General features: G+C 50.2%; 1 protein-coding gene across 2 annotated transcripts in view; it reads right to left on the reverse strand.

The window, feature by feature from the left end:
• Positions 1-17,395, reverse strand: part of EFCC1 (EF-hand and coiled-coil domain containing 1) — a 37,311-nt gene extending 19,916 nt beyond the window's left edge. For both annotated transcript variants that reach the window (XM_063115170.1, XM_063115171.1), the window contains exons 1-2: positions 16,653-17,395; positions 14,186-14,460 (exon numbers count right to left, since the gene is read on the reverse strand). In XM_063115170.1, coding sequence (XP_062971240.1) covers positions 14,186-14,460; positions 16,653-17,372 — 995 coding nt within the window. In that variant the 5' untranslated portion in view covers positions 17,373-17,395. The remainder of the gene's footprint in view (positions 1-14,185; positions 14,461-16,652) is intronic.
• Positions 17,396-25,593: the final 8,198 nt, after the last annotated feature.

Below are 25,593 nucleotides of genomic sequence, written 5' to 3' on the forward strand. Positions count from 1 at the left end.
TGGTGCTGGCTGGCATCACCTGGTCAAATCATGTACACACCTCGCCGTGACCCAGCAATTCCTCTCCTGGGGAAGTTCCCATACCAGCCTACACAGTGGCATGGGGGAGGTGGGAGGTGGGAGGCAGCCTGGCTGTCACCTGGGGGAAGTGGATGGAGGACTCTGCAGAGGGGAGGAGCCCTGGGCTACAGGATGGATCTGCAACACCAGCCCTGAGTGGAGGGAGGAGCAGAGAGAGACACCTGACACAACGCCATTGCTGCAGAAGGAAAACAGACAGACAAATACACATTCTGCAAGAACTTGTACCGAGAGGACGATACACAGAAATCATATGAGAATGGTTTCGTGGAGGGCAGGAAGTGGAAGGCGAATAAGAGGCGAGAAAACCCTCTGCTATCCCCACCCCAGTGCAAGGTTCCTGCTCAGGATACGTGAGGTATCCTAATGTCAGAACTAATAGCCACCAATGGCCGGCAGAGTAGTTGTAAGGACATTGTCATTAAGGTCCAGATAGTACAGGCTTTGAAGCCCATATGGTTGCTGTCAAAACTACTCAACTCTGCCACTGTACACAAAAGCAGCCACAGAACATAAACAAATGAACATGGCTGGGTTCCAATACATTTTTATTTATGGACACTAAAATCTGAATTTCATGAAATTCTCATGTGTCATGAAATATTATCCCTTTTTGAGTTTTTTTCAACCATTTGAAAATGTAAAAACTACTCTTAGTTTATGGATTGTACAAAATCAAGCATGGGACTGGATTTGACCCATGGGTCATAGTTTGCTAACCCCTGATTTAACTGACTTCTGTCCTTTGTGGAGAGAATCTAGTCCAAGGAAAATATGTTTAAGCAGCCTGCAGAATTGAGGTCTCACCTTTATTCCCAAGGCCAGTAGGAAAATTCCAGATTTGTAAAGAGCACTGAAGGAGATTATGGAATAAACCAATCATCTGGTTGGGGGTAGAAGGAAACCTGAAGGGTCATGGAAATCATCCTGAATGGCCAGGACAATGTATCCATCTGGGAAACCAGGAGGGAGGACCAATTTGCTAAGGGGAACAGGTGGTTGACAGGCTTTGCAGGGCACATATGTGTTCACACACAGGTGCAGGCTCACGTCAAACTCATTTGTGGAGTCTGACGGCATAGGGCACATGATGGTAGCAACAGAGCTGGGGTGGTGGGAGGGTCCCCCAGCAGGCTGCTCCTGTGCCTTGCTGGCTCTGCTCTCCCTTGCTTTCTGCCCGAGTCCAGTCCTCCAACCTACCCACTGATTCTGTTAGTACCAGATGCCTGCCAAGCAATTCTTGCCCTGCTTCAACGAGCAGCATTCTGCTGTTTGCAACCACAAATCCCTGGCTGCTACAACCTTGAGCAACTCACTTGACCTGTCTGAACTTCATTTTCTTTCCAGTGGAATGTCTGCCTCATTGTGGTGGGCAGAATTTCTGGGAATGGCCCTCAAAAGTCCACACCCTAGTTCCTGGAACTGTGAGTGAGGTGAGCTACTGCTCTGTGGTGGTGTGATGTCATACAGCACAGCTGACAGGAAGACAGGGAGATCACCCCTATCTAATCACAGGAGTGCATTTAGAAGCAGAGAACTTTCTTGACTGGTATAGAAGAGGAAGTCAGGGAGATTCGAAGTATGAGGAAGACTCGGTGCTGCCTGGAAGATGAAGCATGAGACAGAGTGCAGAGAGCAACCTCCGGCTGACAGCCAGCAAGGAAACGGAGGTCTCAGTCCTACAATCACAAGGAACTGGATTCTTCCAACCCCCAAATGAGCTTGGGAGCAGATTCTTCCCTGGAGGCTCCAGTCCCAGCCAATGACATCTTGATTTCATCCTTGTGAGAGCTTAAGCAGAGAACCCAGCCAAGCCTGCCTGCACTTCTGGCTTCCAGAATTGTGAGATCATAAATGGGTGCTATTTCAAGCCACCAAGTTTGTGGTAATCTGTTATGGTTGCGATAGAAACCAAATACAGCCATCCAGTCACACCCCATTTGTGCTGTTAGCACAACCTCAAGGATGACTTCAGCACCGAGTGGCCCTATGCTTCCGGAGAGGAGATCTGACTGGTATAAGCCACTCATAGTGATTCCTCCCTTTGCCAGGGGTTGGTTTAGGGACAGATTTGTGATGTGGTCCTGGCAATGAGAGGCGAAGGAAAGTCTACTAGGAGGACCTCTGGGAAAGAGAAGTCTAAAGAGGAGCCGTTATTTTTCTGCCTCTGGATGTGGTGGTGATGCCTGAGACCATGACAGCTCTCTTGTGACCATGAGAGGATCCCTCTGACAGGCCAAGATAACAAGCTGAGGAAGACAGAGTGGCAAGATGGAGAATTGGATCCTCAAAAACATTACAAAGCTGCCAAGAAACTGCTCTCCCCTGGATTTCTCATGTGAGGTCACAAATGTCCTATGGTTTAAGCAATTCTGAGTTGGGTTTTGTGTTACTTGCAGCCTGAAGTATCATCATTGATAAATGGCTCACAGCACTGCTTGGAGGTTAAGTGAGGTTGTGTAGATAAAGCCCTTAGTGCAGTGCTTCACGCCCAGCAGGCACTCAGAAGCATTACCTGTATCCTTCACCAGTGCTGCCCCTCCTGCCTCAGCCCCTGTGAGTCAGCGTTCAGTCAGAAGCAGGGCCAGAGGGGGATCTCCACCTACACCCGTTTCTATAGCTACAGCTGCCTTGAGAGCTTTATCACAGGCAGTGGCCCCTGTCATGGTGGGGGCCGGCTGAGCACATGTGAAACCCACAGAAGGGAAGATCACAGGCAGCTGGAACTCAGGCATGGCTGAAGCTCTGTCCACAGCCGAAGTGATGTCCACAGGCAGAATTTCTAATCTTTTCATGCAAGCCTCAGCCTTGCTCTTGAGCCCCACCCAATCATCCAGGATAATGTCCCTTACTTAAAGCCAGCTGATTACAGACTTCAGTACATCTGCAAAATGCCTTCCCAGCAACCCTAGATCGGTGTGGGACTGGAAAATGTGGGACACTGCAAGGTGTCACATCAAAGCCAAGGCGACCCATCAAACGACTGTCACACCCCCTGGGCTCAGCTCTTGCTGTCATGGATGGAAAACATCACTGCTGTTTGTTTCCTCTCTGCTTCCAACCCTCCAAGCCACTCAGTGACCCGGCAAGCTTCAGGGAGCTGCAGGGCCAGCAGGACCCTCGGAGCCTGGCCGAGGCTGCCAAGGGGGTGCAAGCTGTCAGGCCGTGGCCACACGCAGAGCCCGCCCAGGAGGCCCTGGAGGCTGGCACACAGTGGCTTCCTCTGCTGCACGGCATTTCCTGAAGCAGCCTCACAGGAAACGGGGTCCACCATGTGACAATGAGACAATAACAGTAGGAAGAGCTTGCAAAGGCAGGCCGTGGAGGAAAAGCCGAAAATAAATCACGGAGAGGAGAGTGTGGGGGACAGCTGTAGGGGTCTGGGCAGCATCCCCTCCCAAGCTTCCTCTCTGGCCCCCACCCGGACATAGGGACCTGCCTTAACTGAGCAGGGGACAGGGCGCAGGTGCAACGGGGTGTCCTGCAGACCAGGAGGGTGCCAGCCAAGCTGCTGACTGTTCCTCAGCCGTAGCTGGGTTACTGAGCCAGCCTCTGTTCTTAGCAACGGAAAGCCCCTGACCTCACAGAGCTTACCTTCCCCTGGGGGAGACAGACCTTAGTGAAGTCATCACAGAAACAAATTAATGATGGGAAAGGACAGGGCTGTGAGAGATGGCAGGGAGCAGGCTGTGGACAGGGCAGGGGCCTGAGAAGAAGAGGGATCTGGCCGTGACCTGAAGGCTGAATGTGGATTAGGCAAGAGCAGACTTGGGGGCATCAAGGAGCGAGGGAGCACAATGCCCAAAGGGCCTGAGGAGGAGGGATTGGGGGACTCAAGGGACAGGAGGGTCAGTGTGACTGGAGTGGAGTGTACACAGTGGACAGAGCAGAGGACAGGGAGGCACTGGATCACTGAGGGCCATGGTGCTCACGGTGAGGAGGCCACGGGAGTGGCTTGTGAGCAGGCGAGCTGCAAGGGTGGATCTGCGCATTGAAAAGACCACCCTGGCCGCTGTGTGGTCCATAGGCTGGAGGGGAGTGGGCCACCTGTTAGGAGGCCAGGAGGGCCATCCAGGGGCTGGGTGGTGTGTGTGGCAGGAGAGGGGCAGGCAGGTCTGGGGGGGGGGCAAAGCTCGGCAGGTGCAGGGTCACTGGCAGGAAAGGGCGTTTGGCCCCTTCCACCTGACCTGTACTCATCCAAGTCAGGTTCCAAGTGGTTGATCCTGGGCAGGCAACACAGACACACCATGCTCACGCCCATCCCATGTGTTTCCTGCCAGGGTCGCCCCTGCCCCAGATCGCAGTCATTGTCTCCACCTCACCACTCAGGGCTCTACTCCAATGTCACCTTCTCAGAGAAGCCTCCAGTGATGGGGTCGATTGTGTCCCTCAAATTCATATGTGGAAATCTTGACCTCGGTTCTGCAGAAGTGACCTTATTTGGAGATAGGATCTGTAGAGAGTTAATCAAGTTAAAATGAGGTCCTTAGGGTGGGTTCTACTCCGGTAGGACTGGTGTCCTTCTAAGAAGGGGAAACTTGGACACAGAGACAGACACGCACAGAGGGAAGACCATGGGAAGACACAGGGAGAAGACGGCCACCCACATGCCAAGGAGAGGAGGCCTCAGGAGGAGCAAGCCCTATTCACACCTGGACCTGGGACTTCCAGTCTCCAGAATGTGAGACAGAAAATGCCCACGTTTAAGCCAACTGGCTGCGGTGCTTGTTCCGGCTCTCCCCTGACTGCTGCAGGGCAGCATCCCCACCTCACCAGCACCTCACTCACCCAGGGCTTGTTGCTCCTGTCGACCGTCTCCCCCACCAGGATGAGAGCCCAGGAGGACAGGGCCAGGACATCAAGGCCATTCTCTAGGCACTCAACAAAATTTGGTTAAATAAAGTCAAAGAGAGACAAAATGAAGAATCTCTGTCCGGTCCCTTACTGGGTGTCTGACTGGAGGTGGCTCCAAGCTTCTCCAAGTCACCTCAGTCCTCTCAGGAGAAGCTGCCCCCTCCCCTCAATTCAGAGCAGAAGTTTCTGACAGTCTGCACACCTGTCTACTCATGAAGAAACCACCAGCCTTTCCTGGGCCAGGCCCTCTGTCAGGCTCAGTGGCTGTGGGGACAGGAAACGGGGATAATAGGTGCAGGGACTATTATTCTTTGGAGAATCGACCCCTCCCCTTCTCTGACACAGGAAGGTCAGGTGGGCATGTGACCCAGGGGCTGGTCAGAGTAGCAGCGATTGGTCCAAAGTATTCACATGACCCTAGCCTGGCCAATCAGCATATTCCATGTCCCTGGTACCAGTGGTTGGTTAAGGGATGGGCGTGGTCCGTGGCGGGGGGGGGGGGGGGGGGGGGGGGGGGGGGGATCAAAGTTAATCTAAGGATTTTGCTGGAATTCCTGGAAAGAGAAGCTTTTCTGTTGGGGGTAATTGGGAAGTTAGGAGCTAATCCTGGTGGTGATGGTAGCTATCTTGCTACTGTATGGGAAGAATGTCTGAAAGTAGAGCCAACTAGGGGAAAGCAGAAATAAGAGACAAAAGGAGAGAGATACCAGATGTCATTGCGCTCCTGGATCCACCCATGCCTGAAGCTATACTCTCTTGAGATTTTTATTTGATAAATAAATAAATGCTTCCCCTCCCCCACCTTTTTTTTTTTTTTTTGAAGTAAGGCGGTTTGAGAGGTTTCAATCATTAGCAACTAAAAAATCCAGCATAATACAAAACTTCCCCCACCCAAAGAAAGCATGTATTTATTTTTCTCCCTTTCCACTACACAAGACAACCTAGATTGTCAGGTTGTACCATCAGAACAACCTGGAGATCATGGTGCCAGCACCCTCATGTCCTCCAGAGTTTCCCTGGCTTGGGTCTGCAGAAGTCGTCTTTACCACCCATAACTCAAGATCGGTCCATGTTAGGATCCTGGCAATAGCACCTCTGGAGCTACAGGACGTGCCAGACCTCCAGCCAGGAACTGGTCTCTCCTTCCAGTGTCTCCTTGTGGGTAAATAGCATAGTCTTACATGAGAAAATCTCTTCAGACAGGACCACCCTACATGAGAGAAAACATCGACATGCACCAGGCCCCCTGACTTTCTGGAAAACCACACTACATAAAAGACTTCCACCATCTGTTCAGACGCCCAAACATTCCCTTTTTCATCTTCTCTTTGCTTACTGCTGTGCTATAGCCTTCATGTTTCTTGGATTTTCACTTCCAAGGGGAAGTTCATGAGGTGGACATTTGTTATTTTTGTCAGACCTGCATCCTTTTTCTGTCTCCTGGTGACAGCACCCACCCAACTGCAATAGTCCAGCCCCCTGGCCATGGTAATGGCCTCGAGGTGGGGCCGTGACCCAGGCTGGACCAATCAACTCTCTTCCCTGTGACTATCGACAGATGCTGGAAAGTAGCATGTTGGTCACAGAATTTGAAAAATTACTGCAGCCATGTTCCCAGCGGGAGCAAGAGTGAGGAAAACCAAGCTGAGACCAGCAGAGATACAGGGCAGGTGGATGGTGCTGGTGGCACAGGGATTTAAAGTTCTCTCTGAGCCCTGTGCAGCAGACATGTGCATGCTCCCCACAGGAGACAATGTCCCCACAGGTAAGGGCTAACTGATGGTGATAACATTTATCAAGTGCTCATTATGTACCAGGCTTAATTCTAAGTGCTTTTCATGTAGTATCTCATTTAATTCTTACCTTATGAGGTACGAACTAAAATTAACCCCATTCTCCAGATGAGGAAACTGAGGCACAAGCAGGTTGAGCGGGAGCTTCCCGAGAAGCTAGTCTAGAATCTGTTTCAGCCTGCAGATCCCAAGATCCTATCATCAAGGAAGCCTCTGTTTTGAAATGGAAGATGGCAGGGCCGAGGCTCCCCCAGCTCCACGAAGGCCTTCAGGCATGGGACTGGTGAACTCTCCTTTCTTTGGCACTGCAGGTCAGGCCTCATCCTCTCTCCCTGGACTCAGAAACAACCTCACTAGCCTTCTAGCCTCTCGCCTCCCCTCCTGCCCAATGTGTCCTCCACACACAGCCAGAGGAGTCTTCAGGAAATTCAAATCTGACCACTTCGCTCCCTGCTTCAAGCCCCTCTCTGTCTCCTTTGTTCTCTGGGGTAGAGGACTCGTGCCTCAGCATGACATTCAGGACCTTTGCCATCCCCTGCCCGCCCCTCTAATTGCCTCTCCTGCCACATCAACTTCAAACCCACAAAAACAGCCCCCCTCTTCCCAAGAGGCATCAAGGCCTTCCACCCCTCTGAGCCTTTGTACTCGCTGGAACCTGAATTGGCAACGCCAGAGAAAACTCCTGCTCATCCTTCAATGCCCAGTTTGGATGACGGCATTGCCCCAAGAAGCCCTGCTCCCCCGTGGTACACGGGCCTCCTCTGTGCTGCCCACACTCTGTGACTCTCCTTAGGGCCTTGCTACACTCAGCGGAAAACTGTCCCCATAGACAGAGGGCTTTATAGGGGCTGGACTCTTCGAATACTAATAACACCAACCACCATCACCATTACTATTTATAGGACACGCTCTACCTGGTGGGTACTGTGATAAGGGATAAATAATAATAATAATTTCCAATATCTATTAAGCATATTCTCTTAGTACTATTCTACACAAGAGCATTTTGGATCTTCAAATACTCTATGAAGTGGGTATTATCATTCTCGTCATCCCATTTTACAGATGGGGAAACTGAAGCTCATGGAGGCAGAATGATTTGCCGCAGGTCCCACCCCGAGAGCCCCACCACACTGCCTCCCCCATCTCACTCAGCATTCACACCAAGACCCCGAGGAACAGAATCCCACACCCACTCACAGATGAGGAGACTGAGGTTCATGGAAGGGAAAGGAACAGCTCAAGGTCCCACTGTAAAGATGTGGAAAAGCTGGGATTCTAAACCAGACGGGGCTGGGCCTCCTGAGCCTGGGCCCCCACCCACCGAGCCCACCTCTGAATCCCACGGGCTCAGGGCCTGTGGGGGTGCCCAACGGGCCCGGCTTCCTTGTGAGCCCTGGGTATTGTCCCTGGGAGAAAGGCCTCTGTTCCCACCAGTGGCCACCCACACGCTACCTCCAAGGATCATGGAATCCAAGGCCTCACAGCTCCAGATGGTGCCCCAGGCCCCCAGTGCTCGTCCCCACCCATCTGCTTCCCTCCCTCCCCTTTCCTGTTGACTTCGGGCCCCCCAGGTCAGGCCGGGCTGCTGCAATGGGGCTGAAGAAAGGAGGGGGTTATCGGATGGCCTCATCCTTGTGTCCCCATGTGGCTGGCCAAATGAGCTGCCTCCTGCCTTCCTCCATCCTGGCCTTTTCATCCTCTCCCAACAACAAAGCCACAGAGGCCAGGCGGGCGGGCCCCTCCTCCCCGCTCCAGCTGAGCCGAGCGGGTTTTCTGTCTTCCTTTCTGGCTGTTTGCACCCCACCCCCTACCAGGTGGTGCTCCTTGGTTGCAGAGTAGGGGAGACCGGGCCAGGCAGATGGCCGGGACACAGGAGGCTTCAGGAGGAGGAGATGCCACAAATTCACCAGAGACCTTCCACTGCAGAGTCAAGAGCGGCCCCCCCTCGAAGCAGGACCCGGCCATTGGACCACTTAGGGGTTCCCCTGTGCTGAAGTCCCAGATGCCCACAACCTTTCTACCATTTTTGAGAACACCACCCATTGATCTGCTCACCGTCCCCTCACCTCTTCACACACAGTCTGACTGTGTGCCCAGGCGTGGGCTGGGTGCTGGGAAAAGAAACACCAAGCCCCTGTGCTTCCTCAGGGAGGCTCCTGGACTAGGGACAGAGACTAGGAGTAACGTCCCCCAGCAAGCACTGAAGCAACTGAACAGGCACAGATGGCGAGGGTACAGAGTCCCTCCAAACCACCCCCAGAGCATTCAGCAGCCAGGAAAAGCTGACTTCGAGACAAGCCTGCCCTGTGTCTAACTAGGTTTCCTCTCTGGGCCTTTGCTGTCCACAGTCTCCACTTGCCACAGGTGGGCTGTTCCTGAGACAAGAAAGGGGGTTTGGGCTGCAAGCTCCAGAGAGGGGCAAGGGGGTGTGTATTATTTGGACATGTCCAGGATACACTCCCCTTCGGTTCTCTTGGGAAAATCTCAGTCCCAGAATTCAATGGGCCTTGCTCTGGCTCCATTAGTGGGTACATGACTAAGGTTTGGCCAATCAGAGCATCAAATAATTCTGGCCCCCAAGGCAGGGATAAGCATGTTTCTAAGTTGGCCAAAGGAGGCTCAGTTTGGGGACTTCAGTGGGATGGCCCAGAAGAGGGATGATGGTTCTACTGGACTCAGAGCTTTGGAGATGTTAGCCTGGCACCCTAGGGGCTGCAGGAGGGTGAAGAAGAGTTCAGCATATCCTGGTGACACTGCTTGAGTACCTGGATCCAGCCACGCCTGAAGCTGAACATGCCTAAATTTTCAGTTCTGAGAACTAACTTCTTTTTCACCAAGTCAGTTTGAGTTAGGCTCTCTGACACTCATCTAAGAAACCTAGCTGATAGAAAGGAAGAAAAAAAAGAGAAAACAGAGAGAGAAAGGTAGAGAGTGGCCAGGTCTAAGGTGGGAGAAGAGCCAGTGAAACACGTTGGTTGGGTGAGGGTTAAATGACATTTTTGGAATGGTGATGTCAAATATTGCATATGAAGCTGTTTGCATTACCCCAACAGAATCCCCCACCCCACCCTCTGCCAAATCATCAGTAAAGTCTACCACGCACAACAATGGGTTGTGAGGACAGACCATCTTGTGGGATTTGAAGAAGGAGCTGAGGTTTTCCTCTCAGATGAGGTGGTGTGAGACAGAGGCCAGCTGTGGGGCAGCAGGAGACAGAGGCTGCTGTGGCCACGATGGGAATGCGGGTGCTCTTAGGAGCGCTACAGGCCTCAGCAGGCGTGGGGCAGGCAAGCTCCTGGGATTTCCCCCAGCTCCAGGAGGCCTGAAGACCCCTTCTGACCCCTGGGCTACTTCTAATTGTTCTGGGACTCCTATGGCTTTGGAAGCAGCTCCTCTGTGGCCCCTCTGCACACAGCACATCTGTATCCCAACATATATGTTCATGACCTGTTCCCCTCGGACCAGGAGACCCTCTGAGGGCAGAGGACATGCCTATGCCATTTCTATATCCCCCAGGTATCTGGCACAGGGCTTCATCCAGGGAAGGTGCTTAGAATAATGAAGAAGAAATGAATGGCACCAATTGCTTAAATATTTACTGTATGTTCTTTTAGGCTGCTGGTCAAGATAGTGGACTGAGGTGCTGTGGGAAGCTCCCCTTTCATCTACAAATACATGGAAATGCTGGATAAAATACGACCGTGTAAAAGAATACAGAGTCAAGGTCAAAAGCAAGAAGGGGAGACCTCTGGCTCATGTGAGGAGCAGGAGACAGAGCTGAAATGCCTGAGCAGTGGTCAGGTACTGTAGACCTTGCACAGTGGTTTGATAGAAGGAGCCTCCCCAAATGAAGTCAGGGGCCATCTCATCCAGAAACAAAGATAAGAAAAATTCCACCTATTGGCCTTAGGATTTTGTTCCCAGGTATGGAACTCAATTGTTCATGACCTGCAAAGTTAGGAACCTCCAAGCTAAGAAACTAATATAAAAACTAGTCCAGAATCAGGCTCTGGTGGAGGCAGATAGGGACAGGCTCTGAAGGGAATACTACAACCCTGGTTCTGTGTGGGCCTCTCTAGGGTCCTGGCTCTGCCAAAGATGGGCTCACAGACAAAAATGACAAGGCACACCAGGAATTCAACATCACAATAGAGACAGCAGATGTAAAGCACCTCAGCAAGCTCAGATATTATAGCAACCCAAAAGAGACTGTAAAATAAGTATGGTTAAATGTTAAAGAAATAAAGAGATGGATAGAACACATAACACAAGGACTGAGTAGGATGAAAAAGAATTCAATGTAAGTCCTTGAAATGACATATTGAATCATTGAGATCCCATGTTAGGGAAGCAGAAGAATTTGATTCAGAGTTTGGAAGTCCAACTTTGAGTCCTAGTTCAGCTGAGTTTTGGGTATGTGACTTTAGTAAAATCACCCCCACCCCAGAAGCTCTAGTTCCTCATTCGAAAAAATGGCGACAATACCAACCTTAGAGCATAATTAGAACATCAGAGCAAGCCGGGTGTCTGTGAAAGTGCTTTGAAAACTGGAAGATGCCGGAAAAGTGTGAGTTGGGTCATTCATTCTAACCAAATGGCTTCAAGCCGTCTTTCCCAGGGCGTAATTCAGTCATTGTACTTTCTTCCCCCAAAGACACATCTGCAGAGCACCTGGAGAAATTCCAGAGTGATGTCACTTAAGAGGGTGTGATGGGGCTCTAGCTTTTGGGGTGTGGGCCTCTTCCTCCCAGTAATTCCTCCTGACCGCAGGCCCACTAGTCCAGCCACAGAGGAGGGGGCAGTTCAAGTCAACACTTGGGGACATCTGAGTTCCTGGCACTAGAAATGCAAAAAAAGAGGTGACCTCATAGCCCACAGGCCCTCCCAGCCTGTAAAATGTCCTACTGGCGTTTCCAGGGTGGGAGAATCCAGAAGGAATTGGTGCATGTTCCCAAATCCAACCTACTGTATGTGGCTTTGGGCTGTTCAGGCTGGGGGTTAAATCCTGCCCTTGTCACTTACTGGCTGTGCTGTACTGGCAAGTGGCTTCCTTTCTGGCCTTGGTTTTCTCATCTGTGAAACGCAGATGATAATACTTTTCTCTTAGGCTGGTTTAGAGGCTCCATGAGCTGACATGGGAAGAGACCCCAGCATCATGCTTGGTGCACAGCTGATGCTCAGTAAACGTCTGTGGCTGCTCTGTCTCCTCCCCTTTCCTTTCTTCGAAGAATGAGAGCTTTGGGGCAGGTCAGTCCACGAACCCACAAGATCTGACCATAGTAAATGGGCAGAGGAGAGTAAATGGCTAGTTAGCTCACTTAGTTAGAGCATGATGTCGGTAACACCAAGGTCAGGGGTTTGGATCCTCATACTGGCCAGCCACCAAAAGAAAGGAAAAAAAGAAAATGGGCCAGGGCGGTCTGCCTCCTGGGCTGGGCAAGGACTAGGGGGACATGTTTTTATCCTTTCTTCCTGTGCTTAAACAGCACACGCAAGGCCTGGAGTGCAGCTGCCGGCTTGTAACCAGGAATCACCGACAGAAAAGGTAGCGTGGAAAGCAAGAAAGAATGCAAGCTACAGAGCAGGCAGACCTCACTTTTCCACTTTCTGGCTGTGTGGCCTCGGGTACGTTACTTAACTTCTCAGAACCTCACTTCCCACAATCTATAAAATGGTGATAAAACTTCTACCTTGCAAAGTCTTATGAGGATCAGATGGTGCAATGGATAGAAATCCACTCTTTCTACTGTGACGGGCTGTCCCAGTGTTTGTAGTTGCTCTTACAATCACACTGTAAATGACTAATTGTGACTTTGGGGCAAAACAAAGAAGAGACCCTTTGTTTCTCCTCTTGGAGAGAGTTCCAAGGCTGGACACAGGCTTCAAGCCAACCAGCCCTGCTCTTTAGCTGATCAGCTATGCAAACAGGAAGTGACCATCCAAACATTTGGAGCTGCAGGACACTGGCCCAGAGTCAATAGATCCCTCCTCCAAGGAGCCAGATTCAAAGCCACCCCTTCTGGCTGCCCCAGCCCCAACCTGGGCCAGACCATCTTCCTCTCAGGCTGGATGATGACAACAGCCCCTCACTGGGCTCCCAGCTGTCTCCTACTCTTCCTCCCCACCCTTGTCACAACTGTAGCCAGGGCAATTTTTTATTGAAATGCAAATCTGTTTCTGTCACCGCCTTCCTTACAACTTTTCCATGGCTTCATGTTCTCTTAAGGGAAAGACTAAAGTCCTTGCTCCCACCCCCCCACCCACCCCCCACCTCCCCACCCCCGGGCCCTAAATGGCCTGGCCTTTGTTTCCTCTCCAACTTTACCCCTCGAGCCACTGTGGCCTCCTTTCAGTTTCTGGAACATGCCAAGGTCCTTTTTGCCTCATACCGTTCGCATTTTCTAGAACACTCTCCCTATTGCCCTCCCCAGCCCATTTTGCCAGGTAACATCCCATCTTTGGCTCTCAGCTCGAGTCACCTCTGGAGGGGCCAGCTGAGCCTGCAGCAAGCATGTGAGGGTCCCACTCGTTCCCACGCACACTCCGCCCCAGCACTCATCCAGTCTGCTGCCATACATCTGTTCATATGAAGGTCTCGCATGCTCACTGGTGACTGCTTGGGCTAGGGCTTTTGATCTGTCTTATTCACAGCCCTGACACAGCCCTGGCATAAATAGAGAAGGCACTCAGTAAATGTGGCTGGCAACAGGCAGGCAGGCCTGGTGATTTGAAAGAATCTGCGTTTCCTGAGCACCTACTATGTGCCATGCAGGACCCCACGGCCTCTCTACAGCCACTCTGGAAGTCAGGAACTCTAATCTGTGTCTACCCAAGAGGAAATAGGCTCCAAATGGGGCAGTGACTTGCCTAAAGTCACACATCTGTCAAGAAGCCCTGCCAGGACCTGAACCTTGGTCTCAAGTCTAGCTTCCTGCCCCGGTCGAGATAGCACAAGGGGTCGTTATAGACCTGTTTCCTCACGTATAGAACGGAGACATTACAGTATCTACTTCGCAAGGCCATAATGAGGATTAGATGAGTTAAGCCACATAAAGCTCTGAGCTCAGAGGCTGGCACACAATCAGTGCTTAGTAACTGTTAGCTACTATCACTATGATCAAATCGAAGAACAAATATGAATTAATACATGCAATTGCAATCTATGAATGAACAAACAGAGGGAACGGATGGATGGATGGATGGATGGATGGATGGATGGATGGATGGATGGATGGATGGATGCAGAGCAAGCAACGGAGTCGATGAAAGACTTTAGAGATGGAAGAACCGACGAAAGAATGGAGGAGTACATGAATGAACACATGAACAAACAGGAGGACCACGACAGCGCGTGGGAGCGCGCGTACACACCTGCGGTTCGGGAGACCGGGAGCTGGCTGGGCGACACAGCCCGCCTGCCCCTTGGCCCACCCGCGGTCTCCCTCCGCGCTCACCTGTAGCGCCGCAGCTCCGCCTCCATCTGCCGCACCCAGCGCTGCAGGTCGGGCACCTGCCGCGCCAGCGCCTCGAGCTCGCGCACGCGGTGCAGGCTGCGCTGCACCGCCTGCCGGGCCTCCTGGGCGCGCCGCCGCACCTCGGCCTGGCCCCGGCGCAGCCGCCCGGCGCGGGCCTCCGCCGCCGCCAGGGCGCCCCGCGCCTGCTGCAGCTCCCGCGCCGCCGCCGCCTCGGGCCCGCCGCGCCCCGCCACCTGGCTCTTCCAGAGGCCGACCTGTGGGCACAGGGCAGCAGGGGGACAGGCGGTGAGCACCCTGTGCCAGATGCACGACAGGAACTCCGACCACTACAGCCGCCACCATTCCCGCGCATCCAGAAACTCCTTAGCAAAGCAACGGAGCACGTTTATTGGGCGCACTGCAAGGGCCCGGTGTGTCTGAACTCATTTAATCCTCAAAATATCCCTTATCAGGCAGGAGCTCTACATATCCCCCTTCTCTATGGATGGGGAAAACGGAGAGACAAAGCCCATATTCTGTTCTGTGCATGGTACCAATGATTCCCAAACTTCAGGACTCTTCTTCTGGGCCCACCTCCTGTCTTCGTAGCATTCAACCTGCAGAGGCTCCTAATCCCCTAGACTTGAGCAACGCTCTAAGCACCTCCAGCTGGCATCTGCAGCCCTCCCCAGGCTCTGCTCAGTAGGTGGTTGGTTCCTTGAAGGTGAGGTCTTTGTCTAGTTTACTGTTGTATTCCCAAGCCTACAACAGGCCTAGCATACAGGAGGTGCTCAATAAATACCAAGAATGAATGATCCTGGACGATACTTTCAGCCCATGTCCCAGGATTCCCTGTTCACTCCTTGCGATTCCACATCATGGGAGTACTTTCCCACCTCCACCCTTGGCTTAGTGGGTGCCTCTTGCCATCTGCCCTTCCCCAGACATGGCCACCGAAAACCACACCTTGCCACTCCTCTGCACTCTGTAGCACTCTCTCTGCTGCTGGGAGCCAGGTTGACTGGACTGAGTGGAGGTGATATCGGAGGAGAGGGTCTGGGAAGGCCCAGTAGCCGGCCTCAACCCATCCTACCCTCTGGTAAGTTCTTGACTCTGCCACAGGAAAGAATTCAAGGACAGAGTCACAGTACAAAGTGAAAACAGGTTTAACGTAATGGTTAAGAAGTATAGGCGTCACAGAGAAAGTGCAGCCTAGCTCTGGAGACTGAACAGGGTCTGCACCAAGTTTAATACAAAAGTAAGAAATGCACAGTTAAGGCTTAGTACAAAGTGTAGCCTGGCTCAAGAGAGTGAGCAGCTGCCCCTTAGAAATAAGCTTAACACAAAAGTAAAGTATACACAGGAGCTGCAGGTGGGCTCCAGGACAGGGAGCAACCAACCAAGGCAAGTTTGATACAAAAGTAAGAAAAACAAATTTATAGGCAAAGAGCTGCTGGCCCAGAGTGAAGAGTAGCCTGCTAAAGGCAAGTTTGATACAAAAAAGAAAGAAATACACACCTCAGGCGAAGTGCAGGCTGACTATAGAGTAAGCAGCCAGCACCGCCTTCTAGCAGGACTCCACTTTATAGTTTAGCTATCTAATACATATTCATATTATCTAATGAAGATTTAACTGGGGGGTGGCTTCCTGTTGTGTAAGGCAGTCTTGCACATGCTCAGTTGGTCTCTTTTTAGAGCCCACTCATTGATAGAATCCCAAAATACCCACTTGATAACACTTAGAATATTTAGTACTCTCCAGTGTCTCTAGTGGAAGGTCATGCAAACGATAACCTCCCCTCTACTGAGCATGCTCGGCTACTAGGGTTATATAACCCCTCTCTACTGAGCATGACCAGCCACTGGATTTGCATAAGTCAACCCCCTAAGGTCTCCATTTCCCCGTGTTGGTGCCAAAAATGGGTACAACAAGCAACAGTATCTCTTCTCTGGGGGAGGGCATAGAGGAGGGACCTGAGACCTTGGGGAGTGGCTTGAAACTCAGAGGAATGACTTAAGCAGCTGTCCCTCTACTTCATTAAGCAGGGAGCTCCTTAAGGGTGGGAATAGGGCCACCTTCACACCTCTTTCTCCTAAACCCCCCAGACGCCTGGCACAAAGGAGAGCAAAAGGAGCTTGTTGAATAACTGAATATGTGAGACTACCTAGAAAGGTTTAATTCCTGGGTTAGAAGGGGCAAGATGGGGATGGAGTTGGCAAGAATGGTTGCCCACGACTGGGGTTTGGGAGGTTGGAATGGGAGACAAGAGTATAAGTGGGGATTGGAGTGGACCTGTATGGGAGAGGGACAAGATGCAGGCAGGCTGAAACGGTGGGCTGGGATAGGGCTGCCCTCTATCTCCCCTTCCTGTTCCTCCGGGGCTCTGGGCAGCCAGCCGGCTGTTCCCCGTGCCCCTCTGCGCGTCACTACCTGCCCCCACCCCTGAAGATGCCGCGCCGCGCGCACCTGCAGCGCTAGGCAGCGCGCGTCACTGCTCTGCAGCGCGGCGCGCAGGTCCTCCACCAGCTCGCGCAGGCTGCTGTTCTCCTCCTCCAGCCGGGCCACGCGCTCGCCCTCTGCGCTGCCCTCAGAGCCGCCGTCGGGGCCGGGCGCACGGAGCGGGCGGCGGCGGCGCGGGCGGCGCAGGCGGATCTGCGTCTCGATGTGCTCGCTGAGAGCGCCGCGGGGCAGCCGGGGCCCCGCGCGGGTGCCGAAGTAGCCGCAGAGGCGCGCGTGGAACTGGCGGAAGGTGAGCTCCGGCGGCTCTGCGCGCAGCGCCAGGCGCGCCTCCTCCTCGACATCCGCGTCCCGGTCAGTGGCCACCCCAGCGGCCGCGTCCTGTGCAGTCATATCCCGTGAGTTCGTGTCTTCGGCGGCCGCATCCCCGGCGGCCTCCCCGGAGGCCACGGCCCCGTCGGCGCGCAGCCCCAGCACCGCGCAGAGCGCGCGGAAGTCGGCGCGGGGCAGGCGGCCGGCGCCCCGGCAGTCCAGGTGGTGGAAGACCTCCTGCAGGTACTGGTCCAGGCCGGTGGCCAGCACCACGATCTCGTTCTCCACGCCGCGGTCCAGCCCGTAGTGGTGCGCCAGGGCGCTCAGGAGCCACTGCGTTCGCCGCGCCGGCCGCCGGTACGGGTCTCCCGCCGCGCCCTCCATGCACGCCTCCGCGCCCTCGCCGCCCGGCTCCATCGCTGCGCTCTGCGTCGCTCCTCCGGTCCCTCCGCCCCGCCACTTCCAGGGGCGGCCCCAGAGTTTCTGGAAAGGAGGGGCTTAGAGGTCGCCGTCTGGTTGGAGCGGCGCGGGGCCCGTGTTCAACAGCTGCGCTGCCCCCGCAGGGCGTTCGTGCTCACCCGAGTTGCTTTGGAGGGGGCTGGGGTAGGGGGCCCAAGAGCCCCCGAGGCCTCCGCGGTGCCGCCACTGTCCGGTCTCGCCTCTCCCGGTGATCCCCGCGCTCTTCCTCCCTCATCACTCTCGGGGTGTCCCCGGCGTCTGCTCTTTCTCTCCCACTCCCGGCCCGGACGCTTTCACCTCCCTGCACTCTCCGCTCCGCCCGCCTGGCGAGGAGTGGGCGCGGGGTAGCAGCCAGGGAGGGACTGGGCGGAGGCAGCCTTGTCTGGTTGCTGGAGGTGTGTCGCCTCACGCACACGCGTCACTCCTCCCCTGCTCCCCGGAAAGCCTTTCGAGGGTAGCCCCGCAAGTATATCCCGGCTGCGTTCCATAGCCAGAAAAAGGCTCCTCCTCCCTTATATCCAGCTACCGGATTCCCAAAGCCACCTCTTGCCCCACCATGGACGATGCAAAAAGCCCCGTGTGGTAACTAGAGCAGGCGAGGAAACAGACTTAGAGAGGTGAGGGGACTAGAGCAGGGACATCCAGCTGGTGAGATGCCGATTCGAGATATGGACCCTCTGCTCTCTAAGCCCTGCGTGTGTGTTGGGGGCCAGGGATAGTCTCCCCAGAAAGTGGTGGTCTTCCAGTCCCCCACCTTTGTGCCGGGGATGGTGAATTGGCATGGGACCTGAGTTCCATTTCTGAGCTGGGATTAGGCTAACACGTTGCTGTTGGGCCAACATTTTCTCTGGTGCCTTAGAACACATTTCTGATGGTAAAACAAAAACCTACTCAGGTGAGTGCTAGACTGTGTTCCCGCTCTTTTGGGCAAGAGAGGTGCAATGACGTTGTCCACCTGTTACCTGCACTGGGAACAGGTTATCCAGCCACACTGGAGCAAGAAGCAGACTCTTCCACTGGCCTCCACTGTAAGGTGGGCATAACCTTGCCTTGTGTATAATTCCATGATTTTAAATATCAAATCCCACCATTTGAAAAGCGGTAAAATTTTGTCTCCTCTGCCACAGTATCCCAGAATTGGCACTTTGTCCATTTGGCAAATATCTGTTCATTCTTGAAGACTTTGCCCAAGGTACACCTCTGCTGGGAGGGAGTCAGATGCTTCTCCCCAATCATTTTGAAATATGTTTTGTTAAGGTTTGTTCTTTAATTTTATAATTTAAAAAAATTAAAAAGTAATTAAAAGTAAAAGGTAAAAAAAATTAAAAGTAAATTAAAAAGTAATAGCAATTTGACAAAAAGTTTTGCATCAAGTCCATTTCTTGGCTTCAACCTTAGAAAAACACAGGTGCACAGGATGTTTACTGCATCATTGTTTATAATAGTGAGAAACTGGGGGACAACCTGGTGTCTATCAGCATATCAGCCAGGACAAATCACCAATGAAGAAGAGTGAACAAAGCAAGTCGCAGCACAGTTTGCACGGTGGTAATGCTCACACGGCGAGAACCAGAGAACCATACAGCGTAGTTAGTGCTCAGTGCTTTCGGCAAGGATGTGTGTATGCAAGTGCTTGGAAGAAGATGGACAGATTCACAGATGGATCCAGTGGTTATTTCTGGGGATGGGAGATCTTTAGCTTTCACTGCAGTGAAATACAATGATGTTTTCATTTGTTTCTTTTTTTTTCTCTCTTCTTCTTTTACGGGGAGAATAAATTTTATTTGTCATTTATGTAATGTAAAGTTCACCTGCTTAAGGTATAGAAATCAATTGCTTTTAGTGTGTTTATAGAGTTGTATAACCATCACCACAAGCTAATTTTTGAACATTTTCCTCACCCCCCAAAGTAAACCCTGTACTAATTAGCCCATCCCCCTCTACCTTACTCCCCTCAGTCCTAGGCGACCACTACTTTCTATATCTATGTATTTGCCTATTCTGGTCATTTCATATAAATGGTATCATCAAATAGGTGACCTGTTTGTGACTGGCTTCTTTTTGAAAACATTAACATAATGTTTTCAAGGTTTATCCGTGTTGTAGCATGTGCCAGTATTTCATTTCCTTTCAGTGCTGAGTAATAGTTCATTGTACGGATAGACCACATTTTGTTTTATTCACTGATCAGCTGATGAGCATTTGGGTTGTTTTCACTGTTTGGCTATTGTGAATGATGCTGCTGTGAACATTTGTGTACAAGTTTTTGTGTGTTCATATAATTTCATTTCTCTTGGGTATATACCTAGGAGTGGGATGGCTGGGTCCTATGGTAGTTTTATGTTTAACTTTTTGAGGAATGGCCAAACTATTTTACAAAGTGGCTGCACCATTTTTATTCCCACTAGTAGTGCATTTCATGTGTTTCATCTGTTTCTTGGTGTCTGAAGTGACACAGAGGTTCTCAGTCCTGGGCTCCTGCTTTTCCCACCCCCACTTTCTCCACCCCAGTTCATGGTGCCTCCAGCCTTCCCCAGCAACACCCTGCCACCTCCGTGTCGTCTCTCACTTTCACCTCCACATCCACTGGTCAGGCTGTCCTGGCTGTGCCTTCAAAATATATCTGGACCTGATTCCTGCTTCCTGCTCCACCATCACCACCCTGGACCAAGACCCCCGCATCTGCCACCTGTATCACCTGCAACACCCTCCCCGCAAGAACTGCCCTTGAACTCCCGTGGCCTGTTCTCAACAGACAGAGGATCCTGTTAAAACTTAAGGCAGACCATGCCCCTCCTCTGCTCAGGACCCACCAATTATTTCCCTCTCACAGGGACTAAGGGCACAGTCCCCAAGGCCCACCATGGTCAGCACCAACAGTCCCCTCATAATCTCTGCGACCTCCCTGACTGCTGCTCCCTTCCTCCCCAACCTCTTTGCTGACCCCAGATATTTACATCCCCACCCCACCCCCCACCTCTTGCAAGTCCTGCTCCCATTTCATTTCCATGGTGACGTCCAGCACTCAGCACCTCGAACAGACGACCTCCTGCCTGCTGTGTGTTGTCCATCTCCCTCAAACTGTCAGCCCATGAGGGTAGGGATATTGGCTGTTTTGTTCACTGGCAGCAGCGACTGGCACACTGAAGGAAGATCTCCGGTCCCATCTCCACTGCTGCCCATGGGTGCCGTTGCAATGGCGGGCATGGCGGGTTGCCTTCCACATGCTTTCTTTGCCTATAAACGATACATATCTTTTTTGGTATGTATCTTTTAAAAGCACCCATCGCACCACATTTATTTGTGGGCCTCTCCCGATGTCTGAGCTTGACAAGGCCAGGGAGCTGGTGCCCCCCAGTGCCCAGCATGGAGCCTGGCACAAAGCTGGCACTGATAGTTTTGGTTTATATGAAGATGCCTTTGTAGAAGTGAACTCACTGCATCCAAACAGCAAACTACCTCCAGGAGGCATCCGTGGGATTTGAGTTGTGTTGGAGTCTCTGAGGTTCCAAATGTTGGGAGGTGATCTTACCCCCAGTGAGCTGTAGAAGTTTTTGGGCCAGGAGCCCCATGGCCTGGGGATTTGATGAATGCACTTATAACAGGGCTCTGGACATCTGAGTCCCGTCTCTGCAGATGAATCGAATTTTATTTCATGTTAGTACTGAGAGCTGGTAGCCTAGGCAAGAGGGTGACACTCACCCCACCCTGTCACTGCAGCTGCTAACAGCATTTGGTGAAGGAATCCTTTGAACAGGAACTTCCCTGGGCTAGTCACTATGAAAAGAAAGCTTTGAAATCTCTTGCTGTGGGGCCGTTGCCCAGCCTCCGCTCCCCTGCAGCTCAGGGCAGTAAGGGTGAATAATGGTGGCTGTCAGGCCTGTCTGTCTGCCAGGCGATGTTACCAGGCATCTCTGAAATAATTTCAGTTAGACCCACAAGGTTTTTGTTTAAGGTTCAAAGTGAGCAAACTCTGAGGTCTCCTTGCATTCTTTTGTAGGAGCTGGGGGGATGGGCGTGTGTCTGTGTGGTGGAGAGTCAAGGCCCCAGCAAAGAAATTATTTTCTGCAGTCAGTTCTCTATTGTTTGGGCCATTTAAAATAGTATGTTGGTCAAAGTGTCTTTAAAAAGCCCAGATAAATGCTAAATAGTAAAAATCATCCACCATCCTGCCACCAAGAGGGGACCACAGTACATTTCTGATGTATTTATTTCCAGGCTTCTCCGTGCACTAGGGAATGAAAGAACTTTCTGGGGTGATAGAAATACTCTACATTATCACTGGGTTGGTGGTTTCAGGACTGTATATATCTGTCAAAATGCTTAAAAGGGGGGAGGGGTCAAGATGGTGGAATAGTCGGTTCCTGGTGTCGCTCTCTCCCACAGAGTGATCAATTTGCAGCTTTTGAGGAACAGCAACAGAGGACCCGAAATCTGCGCTGGAACAGACAGGTCCCTGCCGCGGGACCCCAGTTCAGGTTGCTCCCCATTTTGTAGAGAGACTTTAGAGCTTTTGGGCCCACATGCCCTGAGCCTGCCAGCCAGAGAAGGCAGGTGGGGCTGGGGCAGGACTAACAGCACAGGCTGTTCCGTCTCCGTGAGCGATCTGAGAGACACGGGTTCCCAAGCCCTGAGCCAGACAAGCTGGTGAGGGCTGATGGGGTGGGGATTTTGGCCCAGGCTGTCCCGTCTCCGTGAGCGACCTGAGAGGCTCTAGGTTCTCAAGCCCCAAGCCAGAGAAGCCGGTGAACACAGATGGGGTGGGACTTCTGGTCCAGGCTAGTTTCTGCTGTCCAGAAGCAGCAGACCCTTCAGGATCCAAGCCAGACATCAGGGTGAAACGAGTGAACTGTGATACCCCCGGCCACAATGACAAAACACCAGAGGAAAGAAACCAGAAGTATGAAAAGTCGAGAAAGGAAATCACCACCAAAGGAAATTAATAACTTACAAGTGCTAGATCCTATAGAAGAGGAAGTCTTTGAAATGACAGACAAGAAATTTAGAGTAACTATTCTAAGGAAACTAAATGAGATACAACAAAACTCAGTGAAACAACACAGTGAAATGAGAAAAAACATACAGAATCTGAAAGAAGAAATGTACAAAGAAATCAATGCCTTGAAAAAGAATGTAGCTGAGCTTGTGGAGCTGAAGGATTCATTCAGCGAAATAAAAAATACAACAGAGAGTTTAACCAGCAGACTTGAACAAGCAGAAGAGAGAATTTCTGAACTCGAAGACAGGCTGTTTGAATTATCACAGGCAGACCAGAAAAAAGAATCAAAAAATTTGAAGAAAGGGCCGGCCCCGTGGCACACTCGGGAGAGTGCGGCGCTTGGGAGCGCAGCGGCACTCCCACTGTGGGTTCAGATCTTATATAGGGATGGCCAGTGCGCTCACTGGCTGAGCGCGGTGCGGGCGACACCAAGCCAAGTGTTGCGATCCCCTTACCAGTCACATAAAAGACAAAGAAAAAAAATTGAAGAAAATTTGAGAGAGACAACTGACAACCTTAAGCACTCAAATATCCGAATCATGGGTATTCCAGAAGGGGAGGAAAAAGGATATGGCATTGAAAACATACTCAATAAGATAAGAGCAGGAAACTTCCCAGATATAGGGAATGTCACAGATCCCCAGATTCAGGAAGCCCAAAGATCACCAAACACATTCAACCCAAAAAGGTCCTCTCCAAGACATGTGATAATCAAACTGACAAAAACCAAAGATGAGGAGAGAATCTTAAAAGCTGCAAGAGAGAAGTGGCAAGTCACTTATAAGGGAGCCCAATCAGAATAACATCAGACTTTCATCAGAAACTCTAAAAGCCAGAAAAGAATGGGATGATATATTCAAAACACTAAAAGACAAAAACTGCCAGCCAAGAATACTTTCCCCAGCAAGGCTATCCTTCCGAAATGAAGGACAAATAATATCCAAAAACTGTGGGAGTTCACTACCACATGACCAGCCCTACAAGAAATTCTCAAGAAGTATTGGGTTTGATACCACAAAAACAACCATCACTACCAGGAATACACAAGAAAGAACAATACCTACCACCAAAACAAAAATACTAACAAAAGAGAGAAAAAGTAGTTTATCACCCCAAGAATCCAACAAATACAGAAGACAAACAGAAAATTCGAAAGAAAGGAACAAAAAATACTTAAGTAATCTAAACAAAAATCAGTATAATGCTAGGAGTAAATCAACACCTTTCAATAATAACTCTGAATGTAAAGGGACTAAATTCCCCATTCAAAAGACACAGACTGACTAACTGGATTAAAAAGATGGACCCAACAATATGCTGTCTCCAAGAGACTCATTTGACCTGTAAAGACACACATAGACTACTAGTGAAAGGATGGAAAAAGATATATCATGCAAGTAGAAATGAAAAACGAGCTGGAGTAGCTATTCTTATATCAGATAAAATATACTTTAAAGCAAAAACCATTAAAAGAGATAAAGATGGCCAATATTTAATGATAAAAGGATTGATCCATCAAGAAGACATAACAATCATAAATATATACACACCTAATGTCAGAGCAGCCAGATTTACAAAGAAAACACTATTAGGTCTAAAAAAAGAAATAGACACTAACACCATAATAGTGGGGGACCTGAACACCCCACTCTCATCATTGGATAGATCATCTAGGCAAAAAATCAACAGAGAAACACAAGATCTAAACAATACTTTAGACCAATTGGATTTGGCAGATATCTACAGAACATTCCACCCAACAACCTCAGAATATTCATTCTTCAAATCAGCACATGGACCATTCTCCAGGATAGACCACATGTTAGGTCACAAAACAAGTCTTAACAAATTCAAAAAAATTGTAATTGTTCCATGTATTTTTTCTGATCACAATGGGTTAAAATTAGAAATCAATAATAAACAAAACTCTGAAAACTATATAAACTCATGGAAATTAAACAACATTCTACTTAATGACATATGGTTCCAAGAAGAAATTAAACAGGACATCAAAAAATTTCTTGAAACTAATGAAAATAATGACACATCATACCAAAATCTGTGGGATAACGCAAAAGCAGTTTTAAGGGGGAAATTTATTGCATTAAATGCTTACTTCAGAAGAATGGAAAGATGGCAAATAAATAACCTAACACTTCAACTTAAAGATCTAGAAAAACAAGAACAATCCAAACCTAAAGTTAGTAGACGGAAAGAAATAATTAAGATCAGAGCAGAACTAAATGAAATAGAAACACAAAAAACAATACAAAAGATCAATGAAACAAAAAGTTGGCTCTTTGAAAAGATTAATAAAGTCGACAAACCTTTAGCAAGACTAACTAAGAAAAGAAGAGAGAAGACCCAAGTAACGAAAATTAGAAACAAAAAAGGTGATATTACAACTGACACCTCAGAAATACAAGGAATCATTAGAGACTACTATAAACATCTATATGCCAGCAAATTTGAAAATCTGGAGGAAATGGATAAATTTCTGGATGCATTCAAGCTACCAAAACTGAGCCAAGAAGATAATAGAAAATCTGAACAGACCAATAACAATAAAAGGGATTGAAGCTGTTATCAGAAGGCTCCCAACAAAGAAAAGCCCAGGACTGGATGGGTTCACTGCAGAGTTCTACCAAGTCTTCAAAGAGGAATTGACACCAATTCTCTACAAACTGTTCCAAAAGAGTGAAACAGAGGCCATTCTCCAAAACTTATTCTATGAGGCAAATATCACCCTGATACCAAAACCAGACAAAGATGCATCAAAAATTAAAAAACTACAGGCCAATATCCTTGATGAATATTGATGCAAAAATCCTCAATAGAATACTAGCTTACAGAATACAGCAACACATACAGAAAATTATACACTGTGATCAACGGGATCCATCCCAGGGATGCAAGGTTCGTTCAACATATGCAAATCAATAAATGTGATACACCACGTTAATAAAAGCAAAGACTAAAACCACATGATCATCTCTATTGACACTGAAAAAGCATTTGACAAAATTCAACATTCTTTCATGATAAAGACTCTCTACAAGTTAGGCATAGACAGAAAGTATCTCAACATAATTAAAGCCATATATGATAAGCCCACTGCCAATATCATCCTGAATGGGGAAAAGCTGAAAATTTTTCCCTTAAAAACAGGAACTAGACAAA

Source organism: Cynocephalus volans, chromosome 11, assembly GCF_027409185.1.
Source record: "Cynocephalus volans isolate mCynVol1 chromosome 11, mCynVol1.pri, whole genome shotgun sequence".
Classification (NCBI taxonomy): Eukaryota; Metazoa; Chordata; class Mammalia; order Dermoptera; family Cynocephalidae; genus Cynocephalus; species Cynocephalus volans.